The sequence below is a fragment of the Mirounga leonina genome, unplaced genomic scaffold (genome assembly GCF_011800145.1).
Source record: "Mirounga leonina isolate KUSES-001 unplaced genomic scaffold, KU_Mleo_1.0 Mir_178, whole genome shotgun sequence".
Classification (NCBI taxonomy): Eukaryota; Metazoa; Chordata; class Mammalia; order Carnivora; family Phocidae; genus Mirounga; species Mirounga leonina.
The window spans coordinates 24,532,611-24,542,514 of record NW_023270464.1 but is presented as its reverse complement, the minus strand read 5'-3'; the positions used below and the strand labels follow the sequence as shown (position 1 = coordinate 24,542,514).

At 45.6% G+C, this 9,904-nt stretch overlaps 1 protein-coding gene across 4 annotated transcripts in view; it reads right to left on the bottom strand.

The window, feature by feature from the left end:
* Nucleotides 1-6,331: 6,331 nt before the first annotated feature.
* Nucleotides 6,332-9,904, bottom strand: part of PDE8A (phosphodiesterase 8A) — a 143,015-nt gene continuing 139,442 nt past the window's right edge. For 3 of the 4 annotated variants that reach the window (XM_035024213.1, XM_035024215.1, XM_035024216.1), the window contains 2 exons: nt 8,255-8,384; nt 6,332-7,682 (listed from right to left, as the gene is read on the bottom strand). In XM_035024213.1, the coding sequence (XP_034880104.1) occupies nt 7,576-7,682; nt 8,255-8,384 (237 nt within the window). In that variant the 3' untranslated portion in view covers nt 6,332-7,575. Of the gene's footprint in view, nt 7,744-8,254; nt 8,385-9,904 lie in introns of all 4 variants that reach the window. The other variant, XM_035024214.1, reaches the window with a different exon arrangement.

Genomic DNA, 9,904 nt, shown 5'->3' with positions numbered 1-9,904 from the left:
CCAGGACTGCCTGCAGGATTTGACAACACAGAAGCTGCTTTGGAGGGGTGCCTGCAGAGGATGGGGGGCTGGAGGGGGCGGGTTCACAGGGGAATATTAGAGTAGGGTACGCAGTGCTGGTAAGATAGATGGAGAGTGTTCGCGCCGACTCCCACAAATGTCTGGCTGTCTAGGCTGGCAGAGGGGAAGGGAAATGGTGCCCATCGGCAGTTTTGGTTCTGGAGAAATCTGAAGACCCCTGCCCCGCCAGCACGCGGTCTTAGTCAGCAAATCTGCTTCGCATGTACTGCACAAGCACTTCTCAAACTGCTGTTTCTGTCCAGTGTCTCAGCCACCTTATGTATTATGCTGGCCCTTTAAGGAAAGGGACTCAGTTTCCTCTTGCCCTCCAGCTCTCCAGGAGTTAAACCCCTGTGGTTTTCAGAGCCAGATGTCTTAGGGACTCATCTTCCCGGTGCCTGGGGTGGGGGTCTGATCCTCCCGCTTCTCTGTGCTTGTGGTGTCCTTCCCATTTGTAGTTAGTCTCACTGGGGGTTTGGTTCCCAACCATGCCTCTGCCCCTCCCGTTTTTAGTGTGACCTCTTCTGTACGATTAACTGTGAAAGGTCTGTTCGCCAGTCTTCAGGTTTTCAGAGTTAGTTGTATATGCGTAGCTGTTACCGAGGTGTGTCTGTGGGATGGGGAGCTCGGGATCCTCCTACATCATCCTCCCTAAATGCCCCCATCCTGTTTTTGTTTACTTTTAAAGCATTTGCACATTATTTCTGATAGCTACCTAGTCATCCCAACATTTATTGAATAAACCCATCTTTCCTCCAGTGATGGGAAATAGCAACTTGTATCATATACTAAATACCTGTGTGTGTTTTGGCCCATTTCTGGCTCTATTCAGTTCCATTTACTCATCCAAATAGGGGTCAGTGCATCACTGTTTATTAATGGCAGCTTTTAAATATGTTTCTATATCTTGGCCTCGTCCTCTCTCTGTGCTGTTCATATTCAGAATTTTCCTGACTTTGCTTCACATACTGTATGAACCTTAGAATGACTTGGCTAGATTAAAAAGACTTTTTTTTTTTTTCAATTGGGAATCATGCTCAATTCATAGAATAGTTGAGGGGGAAAAAATGACATCTGTGCAAAATTAACTCATCCTGAAAATAGGGTGTGCCTTTTCATTTTTTCAAATCTTTTCTATTTGTCAGGGGCACTATTTAAAATTCAAAAGGGACAGTGGACATACAACGAGAAGTCTCCCCTCCAGCCCTGTTCCCGAGCCACCAATGCCTTCTCCACAGGCAACCTGTATTGTTTCCTGCATTTACAACAGAGATTTTAAGCTTATTTAGCATTTAAACAATTCTAGTGTGCTCATTTTCTTGCTCTCTCTCTACACACACACAAATTTTGTGTTATGCTTTCCCCCACACTTATCAACACATCTTTATAATCTCTTCATATAAGTAACACAAAGAACCTTCTCATTTATATCTGCATGGTATCCACTGTGGGAACATACATACCATCACATATTTACTTACTCTTCTTAAATGACAGACATTTAAGCTATTTCCAGCCTTTTACTATTACATGCATGGCTGTTGTAAATAATTATATATACGTGTCATTTCTCATGTGTGAGTATATCTTAAGATACGTTTGGAAGTAGTTAGGTCACAATGCACATAGATTTGTGACTCAGATAGATTTGACAAAGTCGCCCTCCATGGAGGTCGTACCAATTTACGCTCACTTGTCCTGTGTCAGAGTGTCTGTGTCCACACATCCTTGTGAACACATTGTGTTACCAAACTTTTTGTTCTTTACTAATCTTAAAGCTGAAAAATATCTCAAATTGGTTTAATTTGTATCAATTACTATCAGGTTTAGCATAAACTTTTGTTTAAGAAACTCTTATACTGCTGTTTTCTATGAATTTTCTGTTCATATCATGTTTCTATTTTTTTCTACTGAATTTTTTCCTTATAGACGTCTCCAAAAACCAGTATTGTGGAAGTAAGCTTTTTGTCAAATAAACCACAAACCTTTCCCTTTTCTTTTGAATTACTGTGGTTGGTATATATATTTTTTATAGTTGACTTCATTGTTGTTTTCATATGGCTTCCCTGTTTCGCACACTACTTAGACTTTCTCTACTTAAATATATTCTCCTAGCCACCTTGTCACCAGGCATGATCTCATTTTTAAAGATTATGAAATATTTCAACATATTAAAAAGTGGAGTAATAAATTTTTTAAAAACATATACTCATCACCAAAATTAATAAATGTTAATATTTTGCTATCTGCTCTGGATGTTTACTTTTTAAAATAAAATGAGGATAGTTCCCTTTGAATGTCTCCCCAGTACAAATCCCTCCCCTGCCCCCAAGAACCACTTTCAAGAAGTTGGCTGGTGTGTGGCCTTCTGGTCTTGGTCAGATTCCTTAATTTTGAGAACAGAGAACCCCCTCCTCCCCTAGCCAGTTGAAGCAGAAGGGATTTATCAGTGGAAGGACTGAAGAAACAGAGTCTTGCCTGAGTTTCCCAGAAAGTCTCCCTAAAACCATGCTTCAGGGCTGGGCTGGGCTGTGTGGCCAAGTCCGCTGTTGTGGCCCCGGAACCTTCCTGCTTCTACCACAGTCGGAACTCCTCCACTGCAGCCACTGGCATGGGAAGCCGTTTCTGACGCGCAAAACGTAGGCCTCTGTGTTCTTCTCTCCCCTTCTGTCTCACTTCTAAATCAAGAATCTTGTGCAGTTGCATCTGACAGGTGACCCTAAATTAGATACGGAAATGTCGGTGCAAGGGAGTTTGGCGGGACAGCTTTTGGCTCTCTAGTTTGTGTGTACACCAGGATCTTAGTGTTGCACAAGCCAATTCACCATATTTGTAAACTTCCTCAACATTTTAATGTTCCTACCATTACTTTTTCCATGAACAACAGGGTATTGTTTTGGGTATTCAAAAAAATTTATGCGAATGGTGTCCTATTGCAATTTAGCCTTTTCATTCTTGTTCTTACACTTTTCCCCAGTTGACATCTGTACTCTACTTCATTCTTTTTAACTGCTGTGCATAGTACACGTATCAGTTATTTGTTAGTGTGCAGTACGTTAAAGTTGGCTGGCTTAACAAAACATTGAGTATCTGGATTTCTGTGGGTACGACCCAAGTGTGGATCCCTAGTTGTCTGGCTCAGGGTCTCTCCTAAGGCTGTAATCAAGGTGTCTGCTGGGCTGCGGTCCCATCTGAAGGCCCGCTGTGGCAGAATCTGCTTCCAACACACTCGTGTTGTTGCTGGCAGCATGACTCCTTTGCATCATGGTTGTGGGCTAGAGGATACCCTCACTTTCTTGCCACGTGGGCTTCTCCAAGGAGCAGCTCACAACAGAGTAGCTTGCCTCATCAGAGCAAGCAAATAAGAACAAGAGGGTGTGAGTAAGATGGATATCACTATCTGTAATGGGTTGAAGTATTCACCAAAATTCAGATCCCCTAGAACCCCAGGATGGGGCCTTATTTGGAAAGAGAGTCTTTGCAGATGGAATTAATTAAGGATTGTGAGCTGGAATGTTTGAAATCCGAGTGGGCCCTAAATGACTGGTGTCCTTATGAGATGTCATACAGATACATAGAGGCCACGTGAAGATGGAGGCAGAAATTGGAAGGATGCATCTACTTAGCCAAGAAATGCTAAGGATTGCTGGCAATTACCAAGAGCTAGGAGAAAGGCATGGGATGGTTCCACCCTTAGAACTTACATAGGGAACGACTTTGTCGACAGCTTGATCGCAGATTTCTGGTCGCCAGAACTATGAGAAAACAAATTTCTGCTGTTTTAAGCTACCCATTTGTGGTCACTTGTTAGGGCAGCCCTAGGAAATGAGCATATTATCTTTTGTAGCCACATCTTGGAAGTGTCACACCATCATTTTTGCCATACATTATTGGTTAGAAGCAAACTACTAGGTCCATCCCAAAGTTGTGGATACCAGGAGGCAGGGACCATTGGGAGATATGGTCTACCACAATATACCACAGTCTGAGTATGAAGTCACAATCTCTTTATCCATTCTACTCCTAAGGACATTTAGACTGTTGCTACTTTTTCACTGTGACAAAATCCTAGTGTGATGATCCTTAAATACATCATTTTGTGCACACTGGCAAATTTCTCTAGGATCTAGAAGTAAAATTGCTGAATTGAGGAACTTTAGTGGATATTTCCAAATTGCTTTCCACTGTGGTTCTTACCTTCCTACACGGAAGTTTGAAAGTTCACATTTTCTCATCCTCTCATCAACACTTGGTATTGTCAGATGCTAAAAACTTGTTAATCTGAAGGGTATAAAATACTTTGGTTTTTTGCCCTTACAGACTTCTAGGCATTCTTTACATATTTTGCATATGAATTTGTTACTTCTGTAGGTCATCCCTCATCCGTGGCATGGTTTCTAGCATGACTTATGTATTTTGTCATATAGAATTTTTAACTTGTAGATAATTTATTTGTGTGCTTTCTAAAGGCCTTGGTGTCCTTTTAGGAATGTTTCCATAGTCCCATGTCAACAGGTAATTTTTCACCTACAGATCTTTAATCTAGTATTGATTAGTAGATGCTGTGTGCTTATATTTGTACTTATTTCTGTCATTGTCTTATTCATAGTTTATTTTTCCATTTATTTCTTACAGGTTGCATTAGGTACATTTTCTTTTTTTTTTTAATTTTTTAAAAAGATTTACTTGAGAGTGCGTGAGAGAGAATGTGCAAGTGGGGGGAAGGGGCAGAGGGAGAATCTCAAGCAGACTCTGCACTGAGCACAGAGCCTGATGCAGGGCTTGATCTCATGACCCGAGATCATGACCTGAGCTGAAACCAAGTCTGACGTTCAACTGACTGAGCCACCCAGATTTGTCCTGTTACATTTTATTTCTTCACTTAGCTTTTAGTGCTTTTAAATTCCATATTCTTTTATTCCTTTGACAATTTCCCTTAACTTTTAGGTAATCATATTGAAAGTCTATAATAAACATCTCTTTTGTCCTCCGCAACATTTAACTTATCCTCTTATATACCTGCCCCTTCCTGATGATACATCACTATTATTTTTGCCCCACTCAGTATACTTACTTAGCCTTGCCCAGATATTTACCAACTTCTTTGTTTACTGTTGCTTTCATAACCTACCTCTTTCTTCTGGACTCATTTTATAGAAGTATATCTTTCAACATTTCTTTCCACAGGAGTCTGTTTATAATTAACTCTGTGCATGTCTAAGATTGTACTCCGCAACTTCACTCTTGATAGTTTAGTTGGGTATGTGATTCTAGGCTGACAGTTTCCTTGCATATTTTGAAGAGGTTATTCCTTAGTCTTCTGGCTGCGGTCACTGAGAAGTCTGACAGCAGTCCAACACTAGTTCCCTTGTAAGTGACCAGTCTCTTGTCACAACTGTTAGGTTTTCCTCTTAGAGCTCCACACTATGTTGTGTAGATGGGCTTTGTTTTCCTACTTGGGGTTCAGTGCACCCTTTAAATCTGAGGGTGTGTGTCTCTCAAACCCTGAGGGACTCCCGGGCTTTCTTTGGATAGTGCCTCTCCCACTTATTCTGGATCTCCTAAGTTAGACATATTTTGAAGCATTTCATTCAACCTTCTGTATTTTAATTTTGCTTTAATTTAAAACCTCTGTGCTGCTGGGCTGGAACTTCAAGTCTTCCAGTTTACCACTTCTCTCTTACGTCCGGCCTTCTGTTAAATCTCTGCAGGAGTTTTCTGTTTGTTTCAATGACTATATTCTTCATATCTAGAATGTCTATTAGATTCTTTCTCAAATCTACCTATTTTTAAAACTACCTTGGTTTACCTTATGGTTTCTATTGCTGCTTTTCTCTCTTGAAACATGTTAGGCATACTCTTCTTAAAGTCTCTTTTGGATTATTGTGGTGGTCTGGGCGGTGCAGATTCTAGATATCGCATGCACTGCTCTCTCTACTTCATGATGGTTGAGTTGCTCATGGAAGTCATTTCCTTTTCTTTCCTGGCACGAGGAGGAGAGGAGAGGGCTTTCTCCCACCTCGGTCTACAATGACCAAGCTAGGTCAAATGTCTTCACACAGGAAGAGGGGTCTTTGTTTCCTTAGAAAAAGGGACTCCTGAGGAGCCAGCCCTGACAGCTTTAAATGGGTACCGAGCAGTGAGAAGTTTTCAACATAATCATCTGTCTTTTTGTGACCTTGAAAAAGTCATTTAACTGTTAATCTTCTCTGTGATATAAAGGTATCTTATTTTAAGTATTAGAAGACTCCAGTGAAAAGGTGACACATGATTTCTTAAAAACAAATAGTTTAATTTCATTTTTATCTGGGGAAAAATACAACTTTAAAATGAAATGACAAGCACTTTGACATATTATCATGTGTCATTTTTTACGGTACTACACGTATTCAAAACATGAAGATACAGAACTTTATAAATTTCTGGAATCAAAGATTCCCACCTCAGATGAAAACAGATTGGTTATAAAATGTCAGCTCACTAAACAGTCCATTTTTGTTCTTTCATAGGGAATATCTTGTAGAAACACTATAAAATAAGGCAGATTTTTGGGAATTCAATTATTTTAGGAAAAAGGTGTTAGGTCTGAGTTTCGTTGACTTTGGGGAGTCACTGGCAAAGCCCATCAGATGACCAGAGTTTCAGAACTCTGCTTCCTGGACGGAGGAGGTGCTCTCCTGGAGGGCTTTACACTCGGAGCCTCCCAAAGACCGCTTTTCCCAACTAGCATCAATCAGAAAAGAGTCTAACATACACAAATATTTCTGTAGTGCAGTAAAAATGTGTCATTTTATAGTTTTAATTTGCATTATGAAAATAAGTCTGTACACCACGTAATACATATTTAATGAATATGAATTATGTAAATTTGGTCATGGCATTTAAAGTTGGCTTTGGCTTTGAAGTATTTCAAAATTCATAGAAAATATTGAACTTCTAATAAAATAAATAAAACATTTTAATAATTGATATTAATCAACTTCAAAATTTCTTTGTATTTAATAATCAACTTCAAAATTTTTGTATTTTTCATTTGCTACTCAGTTTCAAAAGAGAAGTCACTTTCAGTAGTGTTCCAAAGTGAGTGATTGCACCTTCTATGATGTGAAAAAGTTCCTAAAGCTCCGATTGCCATGAGCTGTTTGTAAGTGCTGGACACAGTTGAGAGAAATTGTTTGCAACAAGACATTCTCTGTCACTGGGAGGAAATCCATCAGTGTCCTTTGGAGGGTCCCTCTGAGCTCATGATAAGGAAAGTTAGTGCAAACTGGTTCTCCTGTGACTTTCCTAGAGAGCCCCTGCTGCACGCCCAATATGGCGGACTGGGTCGCACTTTGCGGCAATGGCATCGGATGGTGGCTGCAGAAGGTCATCGATGCCCCGTGTGCTTTCACAGGCTCTGCAGACCTGGGCACTGTTCTGCCTAATACTGAAAGGATCCAGGAACCCTGGCTGCCCTCAGGAATTCCAAATGAGTGGAGGGACAAAGCTTCGGGGCCCAGGCGGTGTGACGCACTATTCCGGGGGCGGTCGGAGGCTCCGCAGCTTCATTTCATCCAGTCCTTTCCAGTATTTAAAGTTGTTGTCAAGATGCTGCATTAACTCAGGCAGGTCTACAAAGGCTGGACAAAAAGGACAGGAATGTGACCTCCTTCCCAGTCTCAGATGAGAAGCCCGGGCTGCCTAAGGAGAGGGTATTTTGAGGAAGGATCCGTGGCGGCAAACACCTGCGTCCTGCCACACAAACGCACCCACCGTGCAGGTGCAGTGAGCCCAGGCTCACGGGAGCTGACAACGCCGGCAGGTGCCAGAGGGGAGTGAATCTGCTTGAGCATTTCATCAGCTCCTGGGGGGAGGGGCTGTTAGGAAGGCAGTGAGCCCCCCACCGATGGCCCTGACCGGCTCTCCGGCCCCCGCCCCCCAGCTTCTGACTCCACACGGGCTTCACTTACACCACGTCCTCGCGGGCAGGGGGTGGGGGGAAAAGCCACGAGCCAGGAAGCACGCAGGGCCGGGGTGGCTGAAGCCGTGAGCAGGGGAGGGGGCAGGAAGGGCACCCAGGCTTCGGGGGTCCTCGAGGAAGGCAGAGTTCTCCTCCTTAGTCCTCCTTGAGAGTCGAAGCCCCCAAACCCACTCTAGAGCCAGCTACACTATTAACATGCGGCTGCCCCTTTCATTCTGGGAGAGGCCTTACCATCCCAGGCATCGAACATGTCTGTGATGAAGTAGTCAATGAAGGAGATCTGGGATTTGGGGATGCTGCAGGTGTTTCTGTCAAAAACTGGCATCACCACAGGTAAGTCCTGCCGCTTCTCCTCATCAGTCTGTAAAGCAGAAAATGCCCGAATTAGGAGACTCCAGTAGCTGGCTCTGCTCACCTGGGAGCTCGTGGGGAGCAGTGACCACCGCTCGAGCCGAAGACCCGGCTCTGCCCCAGACAGCAAGTGTGCCCGGAGTGGGGCGGCTCCGTGCCAGGGGGCCTGATGACCCCCTGCCCAGCTCTCCTTTCCGACACCTGGAAGCTTCTTGCCGAAGCTTGTGATCCCAAGCAGCCTGTGTAGCCCGCGAACACGCTCGGCTGCTCGTCACACCCCGGCCCCCCCACCCCGCAAGCGTTTCCAGCGCCAGGCCCGCAAGGGTGGGAAAGAAAGCGCCGCTTCACAAAGAAGAATCGAGGGGCTGCTTCTCACTTCAAGTCCGTTACCTTATTTGAAAAAGTTCTAAACACCCTTGAGATCCTTGTGGGGGGGGGGGGGAAGCTCTGAGACGAGCAGTTTTTATGTCCTTCAGTCAGACTCTTCCAGACTGTCTTTAGGATTCCAGAGAGCTTTGCAAAAAAACGAAAATAAATCTGCCTTTTTCCCCAGGATCTTAATTTTATCTTGAAGAGATAAGGGAGCTCCTTTTTAAAAATAAGGTCTTGGGGCACCTGGGTGGCTCAGTTAGTTAAGCGACTGCCTTCGTCTCAGGTCATGATCCCAGGGTCCTGGGATCGAGCCCCACATCGGGCTCCCTGCTCCACGGGAAGCCTGCTTCTCCCTCTCCCACTCCCCCTGCTTGTGTTCCTTTTCTCGCTGTGTCTCTCTCTGTCAAATAATAAAATCTTAAAAAAAAAAAAAAAGTCTTGCTTTCACCAAAGTGTCCTGGAGAAAGGGGGGGGGGGGGTCCGGGGGGGGGGCAGGGGGGTCGCGGGGGAGGGGGGGGGGGGGGGGGGGGCACGGGCTCCGGGGGCAGCTCAAAAGGAAACGTGAGGGGGCTGGTGACCGAAGGCACTGGGGCGTGCCCCCCACCCCCCTCCCCCAGGTTCGGGCACCTGGGTCGTCATTCCCGGCCGTCCGAGCAGCTCGCCAGAGCCTGGGGTGCCGGCGGCCGGGCCAGGTGAGGCGAGGAAGGAGAGCGCAGGGGCTGCTCGACACGGAGGGAGGGGCCGCAGGGAGGGCGCGCGCAGGGGCGCCGTAGGGGTGCAGCGGGGAGAGCGGGCACAGTGACCTGGCACGGCCTTCGCCGCAGGACCTGCTGGTGGGAGCACGTGCAGCGAGACCCCAGGGCCGAGGGTGCCCGGCGGTGGGGGCTGGGTGGCAGGGCTGCTCCGAACAGAGGGCGGGCCCGGGAGCGGCCGGCGAGGCCGAGGGCTCAGGTGTTCCGCAAGACCAAAGAAAGAAAACTCCTCCCGGGGCGGGGAGCTGGTGCCCACCGCGCCACTCTTGCCCTTGCACTGGTCCCGGGGGCAAACCGCGGCCCTGGCCCTCGCCGCACAACCCTCCCTGACCACTGGCCGGGAGCAGCTTCCTGTCCCGCGGTCTCTGCGGACACCGGGCCATCGCCGGCCTCGCTGCTCTGCACA